The 25,406-nt window shown below is 36.8% G+C and overlaps 1 protein-coding gene and 1 long non-coding RNA gene across 3 annotated transcripts in view; one reads left to right on the top strand and one right to left on the bottom strand.

Moving 5' to 3' along the window:
* Positions 1-20,598, top strand: part of MARCHF1 (membrane associated ring-CH-type finger 1) — an 85,320-nt gene extending 64,722 nt beyond the window's left edge. For both annotated transcript variants that reach the window (XM_062574711.1, XM_062574712.1), the window contains 2 exons: positions 16,671-16,818; positions 20,275-20,598. In XM_062574711.1, the coding sequence (XP_062430695.1) occupies positions 16,671-16,818; positions 20,275-20,576 (450 nt within the window). In that variant the 3' untranslated portion in view covers positions 20,577-20,598. The remainder of the gene's footprint in view (positions 1-16,670; positions 16,819-20,274) is intronic.
* A 1,326-nt stretch (positions 20,599-21,924) lies between these two features.
* Positions 21,925-25,172, bottom strand: LOC134139429 (uncharacterized). Its single transcript, XR_009958145.1, has 2 exons — positions 24,672-25,172; positions 21,925-22,924 (listed from the first exon to the last, which is right to left on the bottom strand). It is a non-coding gene; the product is annotated as an uncharacterized LOC134139429 (long non-coding RNA).
* Positions 25,173-25,406: the final 234 nt, after the last annotated feature.

Genomic DNA, 25,406 nt, shown 5'->3' on the forward strand with positions numbered 1-25,406 from the left:
TTTTTTTTAATCTGTTTAGCCATATCTTGTATAATTGGTTATCGGGTATGATTTTGATTTCAGACATGCTAAGGATGAGCCTTTTCTTTCAGAGAGGATATTTTAATTTCTGCTCAAAGTCTTAGATTCTGCTCAAAGTAGTACTCAAATGTAGTTTCTCTCTCTGACAGTAAAATGCTGGCCATGTTCTCCACCTCAAAAGCATCGCTAACAAATATTTGTCTGTAAAAAAATGAGCTCAGCATCTAATTACAGATCCTGTCTAACAATTTGCATCCATTTCAGAAACCAATATTGGGAAATATTTTTTCGAATACTTTTAAGAATCTCTTAAAATCAGATATACTTGTTCGCATTTATAGCTTTCAACTATGACATCCTTCATGTGTTATGTTAAACTAAATGCATAATCACTACTTAGTATGCACTGTCATCTTCTTTTATCACAATTTATGGAAGACTCTTCCATCATGAGAAGCTGTTTTGTAAACCAAGCGTTTTGAGAGCTGTTGCAAAGACAAGGTAAGGAAGGAAAGAGTGATAGTGAAGAGATCAGCCGTGTAAGTACAGCTGTCTGGTAACTAAACAGCTGTTATAAAAAGCTTGTTTGTTAAAATCTACATATTTTGCAAAAATGGAGAATTGCGATGGAACAGTATTTGTTTGCTTACTGGTCCTTTATGCAAGTTTTTACAGAGCCTGGAAGCCTGAAGTCTCAGCTCTGGGGCGTTCCCTAGGAGTTCAGGTTTTCTGAAGAGTGGTTACCAGGGACCAATGTGCTCCAGGCCTGGGCGGCTCTTAAAGCTGAAGCTCTCCACCATCCTTTCCCCTTGCTGCAGGATCTGAAAATCAGTTATAGTCACTCCAGGATTTCCAGAGCTTTTTTGAGGTCCTTAGGTTTGGTAAGGCCTGGCTATGTGCTAGAGGCTGAGAGTCTTGACTGTCCGGCACTAAATCCAGCTCTGCAGCAGTGAGTTAAAAATTCCTAAATCTCATAAGCAGTGAAGATGAGGACTTCTCTGGTGTTAGTGACAGAAACATTATGAGCAGCGTCAGCTAATGACTAAATCTGATGCAGTTCTTGTCAGCTTTCCATTTGCCTTATACTAACGGGAAATGGAAAAAAGTACAATTGAGTCATAAACTTTTGACAATCTTGAAAAAAGGATTTAGTTTCAGTGTTACTTTCCTAAATGAAAGACCACAGATGTATTTCCAACAGAAGCCTGCATACTTAGTTCCATGAGAACCTGTGCTTTTTAATATAACCAGAAACTAGTTTCCCCTACAATGAAAATTTGGGGCAAGCTCCAACAGAAGATGCTGTTTCCATAATCGTTTGAAGTGGCATTCTGCAAGTGAAAGGGTCCCACCTCCTGACTAACTTTGATTTTTAACCCCTACTGTATTTATGATGCGAGATTGTAGAGTTTGGTTCTTGCCAATACAGTGCTTTATAATAATCAATTTGATCATACTACTTTTGTAGCATTCTAACTGCTGGTCTGCTGAAGGGAAAAATTACAGAGCACAGAACCTAATTGCAGGTATCTATACTCTTGTTTTTCTGCTATCACAAGAGCAGGATTTAACTATAAATCAGCGCTGTTTTAAATCAACCTGTGCATTATCTTTATGCATGCTTCAGCCTTTCATGCGCCCTAAGTATCTCCTAACTCCTTCTGTCAGAGCCCATAGTTGTATAACAAAATCATGTTTGGATTTTGTGCCCTACAGCTGTTAGCACCGTAATTGACAGTGGACAGCATACTAAGTTAACATAAATGAGGATACCTCTATTAAAAGCTATAGCCTCTTGTCATATGCACCAGTTACCTAATTTCAGAATCCCTGAAAGGACCAACATCCAATAAACCTTAATCATTTTAGTGAATCTTTGCATTGAAATAATCTTTTTAAATGATGATCAACCAGCATTGCAAATGTTTTGTACATTTGAATAGATTTAATTATTGGCTAAATTTGAATTTAGTGATTAAATAGTAAGCACTTCAGTTTGGAATACTGGATGTATTGTCTAATGTATTGATTTTATTTCTCTTGATCTCCATTATGTCCATTATTTATGCTTATAAAAGAAAATAGTTATATTTGTAGCTTTAACTTCTAGAACTTGCAGTGCATAATGCAGAATTTGTTGTTTAGAGAGTAATTTTATTTATCAGGCAGGGAATTGGAAAGTGACAGTAAGCTGGTGCCAGTTTCCTGTTGAGCTCTAGCACGTAATAGCTGCACCCTGAGAAAAGCAGTTCTTCTTTAAAAAGAATGTAATCTTGATAAAGTGGCACCTGCATTTCATATCTCTTGAATCTAGTATTTGATGCATAGAAGAAACAGGATCTGAATCGAAATACTGTGAGTATAAAATGGAGGAAAGTGTCACATTAAAAGGTGCTTAAAATAAAGAGAAATCTTCAAATGGAGATTTCTCCACAGGATCTCACTATAGACTTCAGATACTTTTCATATTTAAATTTTGCTGTCTAAGATTTCTGGTGTCTCTTGAGTTATTTTCCCTTGATATATTATCCCAGCAGATTATTCTGTGTTGTCAGATATGTCTATATTCTCTCCTAATTTTGTTTTGCCTTTGAAATTGTTTACAACCAATGTTTTATTTATGAGGCATAAGCAATATTGTGCATTGTTACCATGTACTTATTTAGTTACTCCTCTTCATTAAGAATGAACAAATCAATTTTTTATTTAGGGAAGCATTATGTACCAATTCAGCTGCCTTCTTCCCGTGGAATTTTTTTTATTGGGGGGGTGTTAATAGAAAGGGTATCTGTTTTTGTTATATTAAACAGAAGGAAACCCAGTCTACAAATACTGATAATCAAAGAAACCTGATCTTGTTTATTGTGAATGCGCACAAATATCTTCTAAGTGTTTATTGCTCTTGTATTCTGTTTTTGCTTATAAACTGATAAATAGCACTTCAAAATCTGATATAAGGTGAATCTCTTTGCGCTAGTGCATTTTACACCCTTGAACTCTTTGGGACTTCTTAGATACCCATCTGCTGTCATTATAGGAGAAGGAAGGAATGCTCTTTCTCAAGTTGGTATCATTTATTTTATAAAAAAAACAGCTTGTAATAAGTGAGATAAAGTGTCCGTGTCAGCTCTAACTCCAATACAGGATTCACAGCATAAAGCCCCTATTGGAGATATATGGTTTCCTACAGCCCAGAATAGGGTATTTAAGTCCTGGAGGGAAGTTACGGAACAGATTAATTCAAATTTCACACACTCCAAATGAAGCTAAACCTAGTTTGATCCTTTCAGTGCTCAATGTGGTTGGATTAGTTCGTTAAGGGGAGATATCAACTGATTGGTATGATGTTGATTTACCTATTGAATTGAAAACGATCTTTTAATATAATAGGTTAAAGATATTCTGTTGCAGCAAGACCATTGGATCAGGAGAAGGGGTTGTGTCCCAATTAAGATTTAAGATTAGAGCCCCAGGCATCTTTTGGTAGCGGGTAATGCCTAGCTCTAAGGCACCTTTTATCTCAAGAAATCAATAGTCCCACAAGCTCTTAAAAAATGTGGAGGGGAAAATTAATCACCTGTGGAAACAGGGGAGGAAAAAAAAATGCCCAGAATGCGACTTGGAGAGCTGATAGCCGAAAGGAAAGTCTAAAGCGAGTATTTTAAGTCCCATTTCTCTCCCAGATTAAGGGCTTCACTCTGTACTGCAGGGACATATCTGCTTCTGCTCCCTCTAGTTGAATTAGAGCAGCATAGGTTGCCTTTTTTACAAAACAACTGTCACTTGCACTGCTCTTAATCCAGCTGTTAGAGCTCTTAGCTCGTGTGTGAGACCCAGATTCAGCTCCCTTCTCTATGTGCTCAGTGCAATCCTATAGGAAGAGTAAATCTTGAAGAAATATAACTGCCTGGAGGAATTAGTTCAGGACTGGATCTTTGTGGGTAAATCTTCACTATTTGATAAAACTTGGTACTACTCATGATAGATTCAGTGAGGGCAAAAGATGTTAAGGGTGTTGATTTATTTTTGTTTAAATGCCAGCTGCACTTGGATAATTTGTATTACACTCCTGTTTAGGTATATAGTATTGACTGCTGAAAAAGTGATATTCCCTGCAGAGACATCTTTGTGAAGTCCTGCTATGAAATCAAAACTAGTCTCCATTAGAAACCGCTCCTCCTAACAGAGCAGACTGTCAGAACCAGAAGTGACCTGCAGAATCTCCTAGGGGAAGAAAAGAGAAAAAAAAAAAAAAAAAAAAAAAAAACTTTGAGCTGTCATTACTGTATTGCTTGCTGTTTACTTCATATTGCCCTGTGCTGTGAAGTATGAACCACCTGGCTTTTTCATCTCTTTTATAATAAGACTCATGACAAGAAGTGATAGCTAATATTGCATAGGTCAGGTAACATTGACTTGCTGTGGGATTAGTTCCGTTAACCCAATTTGGTGAATACCTTTCAGTGCTTAATACACAGAAGATCCTACATTTCCTTTTGATTCCTGGTGCATCTACACAGCGTTGTCAAGGCAACCTGCTCCAGTTTTTTCTTTCTTAGAGCAAACTGCATCTCAAAACATTGCGAGCCTCAAATCATTTCTCGTAACACGGGAGGTCAGATACTTCACCAGTGTGCACAAAGCTATTACTTTCTTATTGGCTATTCTGTCATTATGGTGAATAACTTTGTGCTCAAGGGAGAATGTGTATATTAAAGCTTTTAAAGCTAAAATAATTCTATAGCGTTGATACCCTATTGTGATGCCTCAAGGATGCAAGGGACTACTTTGTTCAGACAGTTGTATTTCTGATGTTTGAGAGATAGTACTCGAGCATTACTGTTAATTTATATGTAAATAGATCACACGCTGTAGTTCAGAGCAAGGCTGTCTTGCATTTTGTACCATAACAAAAATAATAGAGCGTACAGTCTTTGTAATGGTAGAATTTGGGTTAACTTTTCATCTCTGTATTTTCATTCATTCAGCACAGCTTTTTCTCACAAAGCTGTTCCAATTTACATGGATTTCTGACTAGAGATGCTGACTTCTTGTGTCTCATACCTTGAAACAGTCATAAGATACCACTGGGCTTGCAAAAAGTCATCTTACTGTGACATTTTGCTGAGACCTCAATATATACAGTATCCTTTCTGGGGAGGGAAGAGGATGCTTTTATTGTTGTTTGTCATCTTTTAACTTTTTTTGAAGAAACAAAAAAAAAAGTTTTTGATGATTCCTCTTTTAATTAGCTCCTAATAACCAAATTTGCTACTTCTGCTGGTCAGTAACATTTACAAAAATATAGGGAATTCAGGAGATTGACCAGCTTAAGGCATTAGTGATGTTGTCCACTACTGTGCAGAAACAAAAACATGAGCTCTGTCAGGTACGAATCCTTTTGTGCTTCCTGAAGTCGTCCGAGAGCACCTGCAGCTCTTGGGCGTTCGCAGTGGAAACCAACACAATTCACAAGTTGCAGAAATGAACTTTTTTTTCTGAAATGTTTTACAGATGCGACTTGTATTTTCAGCAAAAATTACATATCCATTTTACATAGAGGACACTTTACTCTTGCATTGTGCAGCTTATCAGCATCTCTCTCTCTCTCTCTTTTTTTTTTTTTTTTTTTAAGTAAACAAGATTTTTTTTTTCTTTTTTTTCTTTTTTTTCATTTGGGCCACTTTGGTGTTCCATTTTATAGTTTGGCCTCACAAACAGTTGTAACTGTGCAGCTGGTCAGCTGGACCTTTAAAATTAAGGAACAGAATCCCTCAATACTGACTTTACCACTAAAGAAAATGCAAATAGAATGACATCCTGATACAAAATGGATAGCTAGTCATGTAAAATTTAAGGAGTATAAGAATCCCCCTAAACATTGGCCTAAACTGTTCATTACTGTTCATGGACTTTTGTAAAAATGCCATTTTTACTGTTTAGTTTTGAAGCTAAGAATTTTACTGATTCTAATAGCAGTGGGCTGCTGGTCATGATCTGATAGACTAATAGTTAATGCATGTATTGACCTGTCACATAACTAATACATACAATTTTACAGTGTTGAATTACATCAAAATATATTTTACATCAGAACTACTGATAGGCGTATGATATGAACTGAGTTTTAGTTCACAAGCTGATGCTTGCTTATTAGTGGGAGGCATGCAAAAAATGGCTTCTCTTGGACCATGTCAATGGTATATATGGTACTTGATCTAAATTGTGATCACAGGGGATAATTATCATAATTTATTCCCTATATTTTATGTTTTTTAGTGATGATTTAATTTTCTTCCTGCAGCATTCTATTCAAATCACTTTGAATAAAAGGCCTTTTCCTCCAAGAATTTAAAATCTTTCTTTATTCATCTGCTGCCATTTATTTGTGACAAAACTGGAATGCTGCCCAAAACTGGGCATTTGTTGGAGGGCTGTCGGAATGAAGAGCCTCCCTCAGCTCTTCACCAGAGCACCAGGCTCCTGTAGTTTTGTATTAATTATTGTAGCTTTTCCTTAGCACAGATTTCCTATATTTCATCTTTATTTAATTGGATCAAAAGAGTCCCTCTTGTGGGAAAACTAAAGGACAGACACCGTAATAGTAGTTATGCATTGGGAAATCAGCAGTAGGCTTGCTAAAGTCACATTTATAGGTAATGAAGCACATCAGCTTGTTTTTGTAAATCTTGGGGATGTGGTAGATCAGACGTGTGTGCAGTGCATATGTAGTTGTAGAGATGTCTAGATGTGGTTAAACTAAAATATATCTTTTAAAAAACAGTACTGGTATACAAGGACATTTAAAACAAGTCTTTTAACAATTCAGACCAATTTGGGCAAGGGAAGCTCAGAAGTTGGATTGTATCTTCCATACAGTGCAAGTCAGTGTCTCTTAAAACCTCAGGAAGAAAATAATGGCCATATAAAAAGTAACTGTCAGGATCACTTGTACTATTAATTTGATGGGTACAGAGGGGAGAAAGAGTGTGTATATATATATGTGTGTGTATTTATGTGTGTATATATATGAAGGATATAAAATGAGCTGAAAATGAAAAGATAGGCAAGATGTTCTAGAAGTTCATCCAACACTACGAAATGGCTACTTTTCATTCAGTGATATTTGAATATGTCCATTTTGTGAATATTTGAATATGGTTGCCACGCATTTCTTGTGCAGCTGTACTCCTTTTCTCACAAGATTTGCTGGCATGTAAACTTCCCTTCTTACTCTTCCTTCCTCTGCATACTGCTATACATCTCTCCATTTCCGTTGTGACGTGATGATGGAGGCCCTTGGAGTGCAGAGACGGTAATATAGGTTTCTTTAGGCCAGATTACGTAGTAAGCTTGACAAATAAATGGCTCTAGGTTTTTATTCCGTAAGGTACAAATGAGAACTCTAAGGAACTTTGCGTGTTGAAAAGAGTGAATTTCTAATGTATCAAATAGTGGAAATGGGAGAAGCAAGCACATGATATGAGAACAAAAAATGACAAAGCACCTTTAGTACACGGCGATAATGAGAGTTTTCATGCTTGCACGCATCTAAGACAAGGCAAATTTAGGTGAAAATGTTTTTAAGGTGTAAAGTGGAATAATTAATTTTATATAGCAGCTTCTGAAGAGGACTTTGTACATCCTTTATAGTTACAGCAAGATAAACAGAAAGTGTATTTGTTGATTTATCTTTTCAAGTGCCACCAGTTTTATTTCATCAGCTCCAATTTTGAAATGCCTGCTTCTCAGCAGGCCCCACAGTTAGGTATTTAGGGAATTAAGCAGTATAATGAATGCAGAAGAGAAGGTGATTCAGGTAAAGGCTCTCTTAACAAAGCTGTGGTCGTATAGCTATATAGCATAGCTGTATCTTAGGTGCCTAAGGGAACATAATGAAGATGCAGTTCTTTAGAGAATTTTCACTCTTAATTAGACAAGATTGTAGAAAGTAGAGAGCATACAATACTATGTAAGGGGATGTTGACCTCCACATCGCTATCCACCTCTCTTGTTTCTCCCCATGCTAGTGCAACTTTCTGTCCACATCCATAGCACCGTTTAAGACCAAAATACTCTCAGATGTGCGAAGGGAGTGCTTGCTACTTGTCGGTCAAAGACAGAGACTGGCACAGACCGCTGAGAGATGGTATGTTGTAATTGCTGTAGCAGAGGAAGGACTTGTGGCTGCTGTGACCCTAGCACAATCCATCTCAAATCCTGCACTGAACACGTGTCATAGCTGCTCTAGTGTTGCCTGTAGAGGGCATACCACAAAATGCAGCAACCTCACCTGCTTTGGTGGGAAAATGAAATTTCAGAATAACTGTCCTTGCAGCAAAATTATGATCTGGGAGAAGGGAATCCGAGTTTATGTCCTTAGAGACCTGGACTATGATTTTAAGGCATTTGCTACTGAGTGTCTATAGAGGAAGATGTCATACCTGCAGTTGGGTATGCTGTTATTTTGGAGGCAAAGAGGCAAAGGAGGAAGGAGACTTGACTAGCTGCAAAGAGAAGAAAAGTGACATACAGAACAGACGTATTCAATATAGCGAATGACTGTAGAAATACTGTCAAGAGAGCAGGTAAATGCAGCATCTGAGTCTGTGGTTGACTAAGTGTGATACAAGGTTGTGGAGAAGTAGATTCTGCTGCGTTCGTCCTTGCTTCTTGATGAGTTACCCACATAGAGCTTGTTTTCTGATTTTTGAGTATCCCTGGGCACCCAAAGTGAATCTTTTATAGATACATTTTTTCTCTTTCTGTTTGTAGTCCCAGATAATCCCCACAGTTTCTCCAGACATTTCATTGAGGTAATAGTCGACTTCTGATCAGCGGTTTAATGTTTCATTTGCAGTTTTTATCAGGATTATCTTTTTTGATAAGTGTATCATAGTAGCTGAGACCTACTATGCTAGGAGCTAATGATCCACATAAAGGACAAGAAAAGGATATTTACAAAAGAGAAGACTGTAATAGTGCCAAAGACTGATCACATACGCCTCTATTGAACAGAATATTCATTAATGTTGAAGGAGCATTCAGAAGGGATTCCTGGAAAGTAAAAGCTTTGTAGAATACTTTTGCATTCTACATTTTGTGGTAAAATAATTTCTACCAGATGGGAGCTATGAAGAATCTTCCAATATGGAGAGATATGGCTATAATTACTTGCCATGAGGGTTCTTGCACTTTTCTCTGAAGCATCTGTCATTGGCCTCCGACTGAGACATAGCACTGGGTGGCAGGGACATGAGGTCTGGCAATTCCTGCGTTTCCGAAGTGTAGCATTATTACATTTAGACCCGTGTTGGAATTAGGATGCAGGTACTGAAGTTCTTGTAGTTGGTAAATGACACACATTCTCAATAGTACTTCCAGATTGCAAAACCAGCTACTTCATTTTAGAAATGATGTGCTCAAATTGCTTAATACCCTCATTTTGCACTTTTTAAGGATCTACTAATTGATGACATAAACAGTTTAAAATTCTTTAAGTTTCTGAAGAGTGCATATTGATTGTATCATTCTAGTCCAGCTCTTTAAACTGTCATTTAAGAAAGAAATAGAGGGATGTTTATTTTTATTCAAATGAATTATTCTCTTCAGATTATAATCTTAGAGGTGTTTACCAAAGAGAAATGTTTCATTATGTAGTTCTTCCAATGCTCTAGGCATGTATATCACATGCATACAAGAGAACTAAGTGTGTTTATTTTTATAATTGTACTCACATAATTTATAGTTCAGTTTTAAACTTTTTAAGTGTGTGTTTTGAATATACCACAGAGATCAATTTGAATTTCAGCCAAGTTTGTTTAGTGTCATGTAAGGAGATTTCATCTGAAGAGAAATTAAACTTCAATCAGGTTTGCTAGAGAAGGATTTATACCAGTTCATCTAATCAGCGGACCAGACTGAGGTAAGGTTGTGGTATGGCTGCGATGATGCACCATACAACACATCTGTTTGTTTCTCGTTTTATTTTTGTGTTCACCGGCTAACACGACGGGGGTCTAACTCCGGTCTTCCAGTCTTGATTTTTTTTACAAGAGTTTCCTCTGGGATGACTTTCAGCCAGCAGACCTGGCACGGTCTGTGTGATTGAAAGAGGGGCTCTTCTCCTCATGGAGCAGGATGCGGTGAGGCATGCTTTGTCCTTCTTTAAGATGCAACTAAATATTGTTTAGATGGCACAGTGCGGCCCAAAATGCTTTTACTTAAATTACAAGGATTGAAGTCTTTTCTCGGATTAATACTTCAAATCTACATGTGGCTACTTTGTTCTCCCGACATGTACAGAACCCTGTTGTCTTTTATTACTGTTATTTCTTCCTTCTCCACCCACTGCACGAATTCCATTCCTGCAAACCACGGTTGCAGCTGCTTTCCTCCAGCTGGTAGGCTGATAGTAGTGAGCAGTTTACCTGTGCAGCCATAGCCAATTAGTACTGCAACAAGTACTGCAACCAAAAAACCCTCCCTAAAACCACAGAAAGTAAATTCTGAGCTACATGCTCAGACTACTGAAATGTCTTGAATGCTCACTTCATTGTACACTGCTCTAGTTCTCAAAAGCCTTCTTCAAAAGCCATCGCTAGATCCTTCAGTCCTGTTTTGAGACAAGAAGGGTGTTTTACTGTGTGCTCCTAGACTGCGCATGCATGATGCAGCCCCCAGTAAATTATTTTAGGCTTCATGTTGCAGCCATTTTTATTTCAAGACAGAGGTTGAGTTGAAGTCTGTCTTTATACTATAGAAGGAAAACAGAAGACAGAAAATGCTTCATGAATTTAGTCCTAAGTATGAGTAAGTCCTTCCAGCTGTGCTTGCTGTTTACATTACATTCACTGTCATTTATTTGCTAACTGATGGATAGTGAGGAAAATGTCAGAATAGAAAAATATGTAATATTAACGATGTCATGCCTCCAGTAAATCCCCCAGCCAGGCCTCCTTACATGAATTTTTTTAAAAAACGGGGTTCCTGAAAATATCTAGGAGTTAAAAGCCCAAACATTTATAGCATGTGGCAAAGCAGCCCATTGACTTTCACCTTGAATTTAGCATCTCAGTGATGAGTCTCTGCAGGAGAGAGATGTAAACACGTATGAATCTGCATACCTGGAGTAGATACAGAATTTCTTGAGGAAACGGGTATAAACAAATTTTTTTTGGCCAGAGTGAGAAAAGATTACCCCTAGCAGAAGGGAACAGGCATACACTGCTGCATGTTGCATCTTTGTCTCTTGTGCTCTGTCATGGGGATGTTACGCTGGCTGGGCAACAGAAGCGCAGCGGTGATGTAGCAGGGACAGGACACAGCAAATCTTCAGTCTGAAGTTAGGGGAAAGGAGTACGGGCAGCAAAGTTTGCACGGAGCAATTTTCTGGTGTGATAACAGCTTTTGGGTGAACACTGTGAAGCTTTTGTTTCTGTACTGAGCCATCCTTAAACCACTCAGCTTGATGTATAGGAAGGAATTAGGATTGCAGATACACCTGTGAGAAGAAGGGCTTTTCTGGTGTCTGTAGGATATGAAGCAGCATCGCCAAACACTCAGACAACCATCTTCAGAGGATGTTAGAAAATTTCCATGTTTATTTGTGGTATATCGATTAACTGTGTTTTTGTTAACAGTGACATGCAAGCAAGCAAATTTGCTCCTCTGAAGCAAATACTAGGGATGTTCTCTAGGCAGTTTGACAGGAAAGGAAGGTGGTCAGCTACAGAAGATTTAGATATTCCTTGTGTAGAAGCAGGCTGTTCATTCCCCCCTCTCCCCCCCTCCCGGAAGATCAAATTTTGTAATAGCAAGGGAGGGGGAGGGTTATAAAATCAGTAACTGTTTCCTTTAGGTTTCAGACTGAGATATTTAAGAAACAAAAATGAAACACAGAGTAGAAATCCCAAACAGGATGAAGATTATTCAGGGTTATTATAAACTCTTCAGAAAATGAAATACAGGAATTCAAGTTGAGGCACATGTCATACAAGAGGTAACTGTAAGTAGAAGTTGAGGTGAGATGATGTTTCAAAAGGTGTAGGAAAGAGATAGCATAAATGGTATTTGTTAATTCATGAAGCCAGTGAGATTTAGTCCCATCTATGTTTCAGTGAATGGTTTGGTTTCGGATCAGGTTAATAACTTTGCTTTCTTTCCTTTGCGCTTTGTTCATTCTAGCTTCTTGGCAGGAACTTCTGAAGGAGGTACACAGTCTCCTACCACCCTCCAGTGGTTTATACAGCACAGTGCAATGTTTCGGAAAGCTTATTCAGAAAGAAAAACAGGGGTTGGGGGGGGGAAGGGGAGAACAGTATATACACTGAATCAAATATGCTAAAAGACATATAGATCCCAAAGAACTTTTCTTTGTCTTTTCATTATTAACGCTACTTTTTGTCATATTACTAGCTGGTATTTCTTTAAAGGAGAGAGAGAAATTAATGTTGTTTGGAGACATACAATAAAAGCATATAGGAGAAATGCAGCCCTGTTGTCATGGGAATGTGCATTCTGACTTACTGGAAGACAGAACTAGGTTTATTAATGTATATCTGCTGTAACCTACTTCCTTCCCAGCATACCAAGTTTAGTTTTTAATTTTCAAAGAAGCTTCACAAACATTTTAAATAAAATATGTGGTAATCCATTTTGCCAGTTTTTCTGGGAGTCAGCTGTAGGGGTAGAAACCCAGATCTGTCCTCTTCTAGCAAAGCTCAGGCTTCCACCAATGGGTGGAAGTGCTCTGGCTCTTCTCGTTGTCCCAGCTGAGGTTGTAATTCTTTGCTGCAAACTAGCGTGACTTCAGTAGGACACAGGAAGGGATATTTTGAGCTTTCTTACTGGGATACGTGTTGTATTGTGTGGATTTGTTTGGTAACTTGTATAAAAGGTCTTAGGGTTGTTCACAGTGGTAGGAAGTATTCTAGCACTCCTATTCTATGGATAAGTAAGATTTTCATATGATTGCTTGCATTTGCACGATACTAAGCTGCTTGCAGGTGTGACAATTTTCAGCCTGTTCATAAAGTGGACAGTATAAATGAATCTGCGTGTGGTCACAATGGGATGTACCGCAGTGAAGGGGTGCTTTAGAGTAGGCTGGACACACAAGCTACAATGTGTATCAGTTTACTTACTGATTTGCAAGTTATTATAAAAGTGTCCTCCTTCTGCTACTGCTTTCATTTCTTTCTGTCCTTCCAGTGTTTAGAGTATCTTAGGGGTATTAACAATGTTTCCAAAGAAAGCTGTATCTGAGCACTTCCTTTTGTGTTATTTTTCTGGTTTTGGTGGAATCTGACCACGGTTTGTCACAGTGTCATCATCTTGATAGTGGCAGTTTTCCACATCACTGGTAAGTAAAATGTGATGCAACTTACTTGTGTCTTACACTTACTGAATGCAGAGAGCCGTGAGAACTACAGAAGCTGCAAAATGCAGCAATGGTGAATTTATCAGCGGTTGAGGAGGCAGTAACATGCTGTGTGACATGGCAGCAGCTGCCAGACATCCAACTTGAGGCTATCCCGAGCCCCGGACTGCAATGCACAAATAAGAGAGCTTCTACTGCTCATCATATTGTTCTCCCATAGCCTTTGCCATGGGCTTTCAAGCAGTTTTTACTTCATGTAATTGTGCTGCTGTGCTAATGCTAACAGTTAAATTTTAGATTTAAGCCTATTATAAAGATCCTGAAATAGTGACTTCCATTTTTCTGCTCCATAGCAAATTAAATTTCTGCCTTATCACTATTCTGATAGCAGGTGACAGCAGGCAGACAGTACTGTCTATACAGCCAAAGTAAAATGTGCGATCAGGACTCCAGATTACATTGGGGATCTGCTGTTGTTTTCAGCTTGTGCACGATGATAGTAGCTTTCAGAAATCAGACCACAGTACCTTCACCAGGATGGGAGTGCAAAGATAACTAAATTTCCCCTTCTGAGCTCAGATGATGACTGCAGTAGAAGAGACCTGCCCCCCCCCCCCCAGGTAGGGCTAGGCCAAACAGCTTTGTAAGCACACAGTTCAGCTCTGTGAGATACTAAGAACCATAAAGTGCTCCCTACTACTTTTGTGTATGTTACAGAGAGTAAAATGATTACAGCAACACCAGATGTACAGAACAATGAAAATTTAGCACAGAATTTTCTCACCAGTAGGACAAAAGATGTACTGTAAGAGATGAGATGGCAGAACTTACCTATTTAAAAACAAAATTAACGCTTTTTTATATTCAACATTGATCTCCTGCAAAGCATCCAAAGCTGAATGAAGGATTAAGGCAGAATTTTTGCCTTTGTAAAATTCATGTGGCCAAAGGCAACTTTTTCTTCAAAAATAATGCCTATTGAAAGGCTTGAATTTTCATTGCAAAAAGATGAAAGTCTCTAGGTCAAATGCTACATAACATGGTGACTGTAATGATAATGCCAATCTGTTCTGTCCATTGAATACTACCTACATAAACTACAGTGAATGTAAGGTTGTTTGTTTGTTTGTTTTATTCCCTTTTTTTATGCCTCTCGTTTTTCCAGACTGCTCTTCAAAATCCAGCAAGTTTACTTTACACTTCTAAGAACACATCTCAGAAACTGAAATACCAGCTCTTTCTATATTACTCAGGAAATTTTTCAGTTCTTCTAAAGAGTTGTTTAAGCCTTGTGCTCATATGTAAAATAAATTCTGGTAAGGCCTAGAAAATGCTCCAGAGATCTGGGTTTGAGGCAATAGCTCAGAAACATGTGCAAGCTTTAATTGCCATTAATGAAAGAAGTTTGTTTGCACCAGTATGTACTGCTCTAAACCTTTTAACAGCTGGCAGAAGCACTTCTGAAAGTTGGCCATCTTGCTCATACAGCATTGACATTTTTCAGCTTTTACTGCAGTTGTATTCAATGGGAATCTGACTGGACAGTAAATACTGGTCAGTCGATGAGTGGCCATACCAGTTCAGATTAAGGGTCCCATCTTGAACGGAATGCAGTCTCCAAACCTGGCCATATAGAAATCCCTACAGAAAAAGAACGAAAGGGAAAATGTATATAAAGTGTTCCCTATATACTATTATTTCAGCTATTTTCTGTCCATAGGATCTCCTGAGCTTCATGAGATGTCTGTTATCATCACAGGATGTTTCTTTGCTTATGGTATCTTTTTGCATGTAAAGCTCTTAAATATTGTGCTGTATCTGAGAGATACATGACACTTAAATTTACTACTAGCTATCTATTTACTCTTTTTTTTTTTCTTGAAGCTTTATTTCATGCCTTTGGCTGGTATGTGTATTAGCAGATCAACAGGCACCATTAATTAGATTTGTACCAAGCTTAACAAACGTGTAGTTGCATTTTTGACTGAATTAGCCAAGGTACAATACAGCAGTAATTAGTTTCATAACAGCCATGGGATAGGATACTTGATTTAACCATCAGTTATACCAGAGCAATGTTACTTCTCAAAAACAGAAAACCCAACCAAACAAAAACTCAAACAAGAAAAACAAACCTAAATTCATACTGCCAGAGTAAACTTTATACTCCAGTGCTCTGAAGTGGCCAGAGTTTTTGATCCAGCCATAGGTGCCTGGAAGCTAGTAAGAACCGCACTCTGAGTATACTCAAGATTTACATAAACACAGTAGCAGTTTTTAGCTCTTGCGCGGGCCAGTGCTACTGCTTGGATTCTGTAGCACAGTTCAGTCTTGCATTTAACATGATTGTGGGAGAGGTGGCACTGTTGTATTGAGTTTGGTACTTGTTTTATTCAGGAGATGCTAGCTATGGTTTCCAAGATATTATTCATCAGAATTGAGGAGGCATTTTGCTTTTAAATGTCATATCCTTTCATCTGTTTTCAAAGGCAAGCATTTTAGTAGAGATGGGTTGTATTTTAAGAATTGCTGAAAAATGAATGTATTCATAGGGAAGATGATTAAAAAATCACCTGAATAATTGCATGGTTCAAATGCAGACTAACCTCTTTCATCTTAAAATAGCCATAACTTAAGCCAGCATTTAGTGCCATAATTTACAAATATATGGCTAGAAGATACTTCTTGGATTACTGAGACTGTTTAACTGCTATCATGTACAAACATTTCCATGTAATCATCTTTTCAAATTTATTAATTTTAATCCTCAATGGAAGTGTATTTCTTAAACTCTTAGCGTATGGAAAGCCTATTACCAAACTACATTCCTTTAATTTTAAGCAACTTTTCAAGAATAGTTTAGTATTGCAAGAGAATGTTTGGTTTTTTTTAGTTCTCTCATCACCAAAAGTACACTTTAGGTTAAGTTAAAATAAATATTCAGCTTTTTACTTGTATAGTATACTTGTATAGTAACATTATGACTATACTGTAAAGAAATGATTTTAGATGCCATTCAGAAGCAGAGAAATAGAACATAACTCTTCTTCCTAATTCTACGTTCAGTGAACCTGTGAAAATGAGGTGGTTATGAATGTTATACATGTGCACATACTACTATTCAGGATATTATTAAAATGAAAGCATTTGTTAATTTTACTACGGCTTGCTTTTCTGGTGGAAAGAGAGAGAATGGCCTAATCAGTTTCTTGTAAAATTTTACAAGACTGTTTTTTCCTTCTTCATGTTTTTTTAATTTTTATTGCAGTGGGAGAAACTACAGATGACAACAAGTGAGAGGAGGAAAATAGTCTGTTCAGTTACATTCCACGTAATTGCTATTACCTGCGTTGTTTGGTCATTGTATGTTTTAATTGACAGAACAGCCGAGGAAATTAAACAAGGCAATGACAATGGTAAGTATATTTTTTTCTTCTTCAATACTGTTGATAATGCAGCTGTTGATAATAGATTTAAAATGCAGCTATGTAATCAGTCACTTTCTGTTCTCAAATAATAGCTCACTAATAAAATGGTTACATCAAATGCTTTAATGCAGACGTAATGAACACCTCCGCATTGCAAGCTTGTGTTATACCACTGTGGAGGGATCTTAGCTGTAACCATTACTACAGCTAAAGCTCCCATTACCTGGGTATTTCTAAAGATCTGGCTAACAGATGTGTGAAAATCAAACAACTCAGTGCAAGTTCAGTTCCCAAAATATCAGTTTATTTATATCACCCACTTGAACCTCTATATCCTGCAAAACAGGCTAGAGCCCTTTCATCAACAAGCTGCCTAATACAGAATTCCAGGAGATGGAGTTACAGCTGTGTTAGCCCTAAGTGTGGGAATTAAACAGCACAGAAAACCCTTTCAAACAGAATTTCACTATGAATGCGATCATTCCAGTTGGGTTTCCCAAGAAAACTCCAAAGTGGGGAAAGGCAGGGAGAATAGACAAGGGGAAGACAAGTTCTTGCAAAAGCTTTAGAAAAAAATTACTTCTTAATTGCCAATAATGAAACACTCCCTCTGGATGCCATAAGCAGGATTTCAGCCTCATTATGCCTACTGAGTACTGGAATGTCATTAATGTAGGACTAATTTATTATTCAACTAGTATGTTTTATAGCAGAATAAGTCTGTTAACTAAGCAGAAACAGCAAAAAAGTGGTTTAGTTGCCTTAGCTCCTAGATACTGGAAGCCCTTTATATACTGAAATTCAGAACACTGGTTTGTTGCTCCAAAATACTGTTAAAAGGATAAAATTGAACATTCCAAAGGGAAAATGGATTTGACTTTTCGTAATTCTTTAGAAGCGTTTACTTTGGAGCCTAGCAAAGTAACAGTCTAACCTGGTGTGATATGCTAGCCTGTATTCTTTTTTCTCTAGTTAGCGGATTAAACATGCCAGGTAAGATCATTCAGAAAACAATTTAACCCTTGTGAAGATGCATATTCCCCATCATCTGAACTTGCCTTTCAGCGATGCTCCTCTCATCCAGTGCTAGGTCTGCTAGTGCCCATCGAACTCTCCCTGTTCTATCTTTGGTATTCGCACTGTAGTCTAAAGTCTAAAGTTTGATCATAGAGCAGTCATGTTTCTAATTTATTGTTTACAAAACCAAGAAATTAAAATAATAAAAATTGTATTTGGAAAGGAAATTCACTGGCTATATATATATGTTACACTTAAAAACATGTTTAGCCTAAATAGTTATCTTTTTGCACTGTACTTAACTGTGTAAAGTACACTGCAAACTGATCTACAGTTTTCCATGTCAAGTCCACAAATGATTTGAGATTATTCAGTGTTAAATGCTACTAAATACTAATAACAATGAGCATGATGCTAAAGATGAGGAAAAAGAAGCTTTTCCTTTCTTATCTGAATTGACTTTGAGTAGTACAGAGTAGAGAGACAAAGGTCTCTCTCTGCCTTTGTGTTATACTCTGCATGGAAAACAAAACACACAGAGCTTTGTGCCTTAGTAGTTAGATAAATATTTGATGACGCTCCTGATCCCTGCCTTTCTTGCCAATGAGAGGAACATACATAACAAGAAGCCCCAGTAAGTTGTTGCAGATGCATAGATAATACAAAGTCTTGTTTTGCATTCTTTCTATATGAGTAACCATTTTTTCATCTTGAAAAACTTGCTGAGGACAGGACTAAGAATGGCTTTGAAGTTCTATTTATGAGTAAAACATAAATCATATCATTCATTAAAAAATGTATAGGCTGTGGTTAAGTTCAATTTCCTCAACCAAACAGATAACATGAATATTTATTGCTAAATAGAATGTCTAAGAATCAAATTAATCATTCTGTGCTCAAAGTACCCACAATATGTCTAGAATTCACTGTTTCCCAAATTCAGTGAATGCTTCTCTACCTTAAAAATGGACATAGAGATTCCTCAAAGCTGCTTAAAATATGCAAAGATTAGTGTTCTTGAGCAAAACTCTTTCACCTAAAAACTTGCTTTTTGAGGAAAAAAGTACTTTTACAGAATCAAATGTGTGCACTCTGGAGAGGAGAAAGGCATGCCTATAATTTGCTTTTTCTGTTCTTTCATTATCTCTGTTTAAATGGGAAATGCTGGGAAAAAATGGTGAAAACTGGAACAGAAGAAACCTCATAAGCATACTTTGAGAAGGAGAAAAACTAAGTAATATTAATGTCAGTTAATGTTGCATAGTTAAAAATGAATATTTCTTAAAATTATTTAAAGGTTGCTGTGTCATTCCCCCCCCCCATATGGGAAACATTTGATTGGTAAACCTAACCAATAAACCAGTTCAGATACTGTTCGAAACCTGACATGTTAAACATCAGTACTGAGGTCTGCCTCTTGTGTATAGCATTTGGTCATTAAATGTGATGAGTGTTAATGTTGAAAAAGCAGCTGCAGTGATATGAATTAAATTAGGATTAGAATGATGTCCTTAATACAACAGTAATTTATTCTGTTAAAGTTGTAAGACTACTTTTAGGCCAAAGTAAATCATCTTAACGTTACTCATATTATACCAAGTTAAAATGATTTCTTCTGCAGTTTTTTGGTGTTGGCATCCATAGATTTTTTTCTATACCTACAAGATTGATGCAAAGAGAAAAATAAGACCAGATATACCCCAAACTGTAAATCAGTTAGTTAGTTACTCTTTTACTACACAGGATATAAATTCTGCTTTTTTGATGTGGGTGGGTTGAGAGGGACAGCACAGACAGACTAGCAGGGAAAAGAAAGAGGTCAAAGAATGTGGGTCATTCAGCATTTGGAACTCTTTCCACTAAATTTGTTACTACACCTTGGCTTCACCATGCATGTAAGACCAGCTCAGTAACATTAAGATACCGCCAGCCTGTAGAACACCAACATTCATAGTGTCATGCTTCTAGTAGAATGGAGCGGGGGGAAAAAGAAAGAAAAAAAACTTACTTACTGTTAAAGATGTGTGTAATATTGTTAAGCATCCCATTACCTCAATTTTGGAACTTACATTTTTACTTAAGAAAACCATAAACTATTGGGATATTATTAAAGAATAGCAAAATGTTCTATTTCTCAGCTATCTATCTCAACTATAACACTTCTGTCATGGCCTTGAATTTCTCATTTAACCAAGTTGTGGTGATATCACTTGATACTTGGGGTCAGATGTAGTTTCTTTGATGGCCTTCTGCTTATAAGATAGGAAATAGATGCTGTTTTCTTCTTTCTACACTGGTGCCATGATTGCCCCAACGATATTTGGGAATTCCTAGCAAGTGGCCCTATTTCAAAAAGTTTTAGTGATATTTAATACTTTATATGCATTGTATAACAACAGTAATGAATATAATCCTTTTATTTCAAAGGTGTCCTTGAATGGCCATTTTGGACAAAACTCGTTGTGGTGGCCATTGGATTCACAGGGGGCCTCGTCTTCATGTACGTACAGTGTAAGGTTTATGTGCAACTGTGGCGCAGGTTGAAAGCCTACAATAGAGTGATCTTTGTTCAGAACTGCCCAGACACTGCCAAAAAACTGGAGGAGAAAAACTCTTTGGGCACTCAGAACTCTGATATCAAGGATGCGGTGGTCGTGCCAGTAGCACAGACAGGTACAAACTCTCAGCTGGCAGCTGAAGAAATGACATCTGAGGTCATGCCAGTTTGACAGCGACAGCATTGTTTCTTTCTTGCAGAATAAGGTGTAGTGTTTTCTACACTACAAATGCTAAAAGAGAGTAGAAGTGACTGTGCATTTTTTTTCAGTTAAAAAAACACAAAACCCAGAACCCTGACACGGAAAATGGATCCAGCAAAGCAACTTGTTACTGTATGGGATGTGACCATTTGTGAAGTAGTTTCTCAACTAGTCAGCCAAGTGTAGTGAAAGTGCAAGTGTAGAAAGTGCAACAGAGAACAATTTTAACAGACAATGCCAAAATAATGTGACAAGATGACCTTTGTTTTAAAAAAATTGGATAGCTGAGAAAGTAGAAACAGACCTGCTCTAATCATTTTGTTTATAGAAAACAAAAACTTTTCATCTGTTTGTTACTATTAAGGATCTTATTTACTCATTAACTTCTTAAAGACACACTTTAAGATACCAGTCAAGTTACCTATGTTAACCGAATAGAAGTATGCAGAGCTGCATCACAGCAAACACTCTCTAAGCCTAAAGTACACAACTTCATGCAACAACACTGGGGCCTGAGTATTTTGGCAGCTTTATCAACTTAAGGATATTTGAAACATTTGAAGAGTAGTATTGGTTTTTATTATGTCTGAATTTTTGAGAATAAGGAGTTCAAAACAGTATAAATTCATGCCCCCCTATAGCTGTGTTTTTAAACTCTAGCTGTTGCAAAATAAGAAAAGGAGGGAGAAAATTTAGATACCCATCTAGAACAGCAGCTTGGCTGTTTACTTTTCTTTGTAAGAGTGAATTAGAATGCTCATTCATAAATTGGATATACAAAGTGTTAAAGCAAAAGTAAGATAAAAATGCAGTTTACTGCAGAATCATGTAAAATTAAATTGACTACTACTAAAGGTCTGGAAAAGGATGACAAATAGGGAAGATGGAAGCTTTTTTGGTTAATTTATTTTTTAAGATTCATGATACAGAAAGGTAGGCATAAGAGACCATACCTAGATATCTTAAGAGAATTTTAGTGTTTATCTCCCTGTTTTGAACTGACTTACAAATTGATCGTTTCTCTCTGAACATGGTAAACTTGGGGTGTTAGAGACTGAACAGTTCAGCAGTGACTTTTATATTTTAAGCATTCTCATGTAAAAATGGGGTGTGAATAGCATTAAAAGGTGCAATAGATAAATGAATGTAGATATAAAAACTGTGTCCAACAGTGTGAATTATATAAAGAACCAATTTTGTGATTCTTTTGTCATACCTGTGATGTTGACCATCAGCACACAACAGCCAGTATTGACGTGGAGTTACGTAGAGGCCTGGACAAGTCTGGGGCCTAAACGTAGCAAACAAAGCTAGAAGCTCCTTTTGGATTTTTTTATTTAGACAAAGGAAGAAAAGCAAACAAGCAAATAAAGAACCAGAGAAAACATAATGAGACACCACTGCTTCATTCACAGGGAGAAATCTGCCATAATTGGCAGAGAACTTACTTGACAGTCTTTTATAGTAGTCTTACACTTTATAATGGTAAATTTCCTCATTACCCACTCAAATTTCTACAATTAGATAAATAGAATCACCCCATTCTTGCAGTTACCAAGGGTGCTGGGCCTAACAGGTATTGGAATTTATATATTAAGCATTCCTTTGTGAACGTGTTTACACTGGCTTTAAACCTCAGTGTACCTGAAGTAGCAGTTGACTCTCTTACTTGATCATTATGTTCTTTTGTTTTGGAACCAATAACGTTATTTGACTGTGACAAGTGATTGTCATTCATTTGTCTAGACAGGACACAAAGTCTTGATGCTTGAATAGGCCCTAAACACACATTAATGTTTGTCCTTAGTTGCTCCAGCTGCGTCGGATTAATATTCAAGTCTTTTCACATAATGACATTTGCTTTTCATATAAAATAACTTTCCAATTATACAACTGCAGAGATGGAATTATAACAGCTTCTCATTTGCGATACAAGAGTAACCAAATCAATTCTGCATTTATAATTGTGGAAGAAGCTTCAAAATATCTTTGGAAAGCAATGACAGTACCAAGGAATGACTAGCAACTGCAGGTACTTAAAATTACTAGACACATTTAAATGTCTGGATAAATGTTTACAACAAAACCAGATGAATCACAGGAAAAATGACTGAATAGGAATAATATCACAAAAGATAATTAAGATATTTCTCAAACAGCAGAAAGTTTCTTACTGGCAAGTCCTTTTTGTTCATTTAAACAAAACTATTCTTGTTTAGCCTGCTTGTTCCTTGACTTGCTGTAGCACCAAGATCCCATAGAAAGTGCTTTATCTCCTATTTGGACAGTTTACTGAAGACTCATTCATATTGTTGATACTGTATAAATTTCAAATCAAAGAAAAAATACTTGAGTCTTTTGGAAGCAAATCTATGGCATCCAACAAGATTATTACACATTTTAAAAAATACACTGAAGAGTCTGCAACAGAACACAATTTGCAAAATCATTTTATACTAACAACTTCAACTTCAACACACTCATGATACCTCACTCATGCTCACCACAATTACTCATACAACTAAGCTTACAGTTAAATTTAAGAATGGAGAAAAACTTCAGTTGAAATTCCTCCTCTCCCTCTGAAATATTTATTCACGGGGAAAAAAAAGCAAAATAAGACATTGTCTGCTGAAATCAGCAGCAAGATAGGTTGCAGAAGGTTTGAGGCAGCCTTTAACATCTTAAAGCATTACAGTATTACCCCATGCATCCCTCTCTCTTCCTAAGTGCAGTGGATATTCCAGAGCTTTTAGGGATTTCATGCTAGACTGGAATCTCTTCAAGAGGACAAGTTGCTATTCATACCAACATGCCTTGGATACAGGTCTGCATGAAGGTGCACAAATATAGACACTAGACAGCTGCTTATCAATCATGCTTTTTCATTCCTATACAAAGCACAATATTCTGTATTAATTTAATGACTACAGGATTCTATGCTGCAAAGTAGTGTACTTATGTTTTTAAGATACACTCTAAGACCTATTAATGAAGCGCATACATACATAACAATAAAGCTAATAAATACCAGTATAGAGCTGCCTGTGTAGCCACATGGTATCCCAGGCAAATGCACTGAAAGTGGAATTTAGCTTGACAAAGACCTGCAACACCAGAATCCGCAGAGCTGCCACTACAGTGAAGGACTTTTACTTAAACAAGAATGCAGATTAAGCAAAGCTTTAATGAAGGTAGGTGGAAGTAAACTGATCTAAGAGCTAGATTTTTAAATAAGGTATTTCAACTCATGAACATGCATCTTTTTTCTGAATTTTTTTAAGTAAGTTTTCAGCATTATGAAGATTATTTGAAACTGGCATAAACATACTGCTGTTGACTATCATTAGCATTATGAAGATTCTCAACTAGTCCAATGGTGCCATTCACACACTGCTGTATCTGAAAGCAGTGTTTATTTTTCTGTCCTGTAGAAAAAACAGTAATCTCCCCATCACCAGAACAAACAGTTTATAATTTCTAATAACACAATGAAAGTTACTCTATGATGAAAATATTTTACTGTGTGTAATATTTGGAACTACAAGTTTGTGTTTCTTGTTTAACTCCCTTCTCTTTTGCAAAAGAAAAAATTACATGTTTTTGTGGGTGAATGTGTATTGAAAGAAGGAAAGGGAAACAAAAGTAATATATCTTGCTTATTTGTTGTGAAAAAAATTGTATTTGTATTAAACAAATGACCCAAAAGTACTGTAGTGCTCTACATCTGTCACTTTGTTATACATAGCATCAGAAGCTGAACAGCAATTGGCAATGCCACACTATTGTAAGAAAGGTGAACACCATACTCAGCTGCATATTTAATACCTATAATCTTGCTGGACTAGAGTGCCTAATTTTAGATACCACACCTCAGCAGAGTGCTCAGGAAAGCATGTCACTAAGAAACACCTGAGAGAAATATATGGTCGTTTAAATTGCACAACAGAAGACTGAGAAAGGGCTCAGGCTTCAACTGGATAAAGAACTCCTAGAGAAAACCCTAGAATTCTTTAAAGAAGATTGGAAAACATTAGACAGTTAAATGGTTAAAGCTAATCCTACCTTAGATGTCCTTTTTTATTATATTAGGATTCTGCTTGGTGAGATTTTTGTCCTTTTCCAAGAACACTAAAGAAAAAAAGGTGCTGCTTCACTGAAAATAAATTTTACATGTTAGCCATATAAAAGAATACATGTATTCTCACATTAAAAGAAAAAAAAAAAAGTGTCTTTCTTGATAAATACACAAAACTCAAACTAAATCATAAAATTAGTTTCCTGTGGTGTTCCTCATATCATTGTCATTGATTATGCACTGGGGAGAGACTGGGCTAAGTTTCAAATCCTCAATTCTACCTAGAACAAGATATCATGTGGCTAAGACTGCTAGGAATAAGTAAGTAAGTTCCCAACATGTGAAGAAGGCTTCAAACAAATTACATTCCCTGCATCCAAGGCCAATAGATAAAGTTCATTTTGTTAAGGCAGACCTAACAAGTTCATCATTTAAATCAAGGAGGAATTCATGAATCCCCAAGAAACAATACAGAAGAAACAGCATAACCAAAGAAATTCTAGTAATATTTTCACTCACACTTATGCAAAAACAGAGCTAAATTTATTTTTAGAATTAAGAGGATTTAGATATAGTTTACTATACATTTTTGCTTTGCATTCAAGAGTTGTTATCTCTTGATGAAGGTACCATTAGAACACAAAACATACTTGCTTGTTTCCAGTTTGTTGTCTGTGAATACATTAAAAAAGAAATACTCTAGAAAGTATTTGTTTACAGCC

The sequence above is a fragment of the Rhea pennata genome, chromosome 4 (genome assembly GCF_028389875.1).
Source record: "Rhea pennata isolate bPtePen1 chromosome 4, bPtePen1.pri, whole genome shotgun sequence".
NCBI lineage: Eukaryota > Metazoa > Chordata > Aves > Rheiformes > Rheidae > Rhea > Rhea pennata.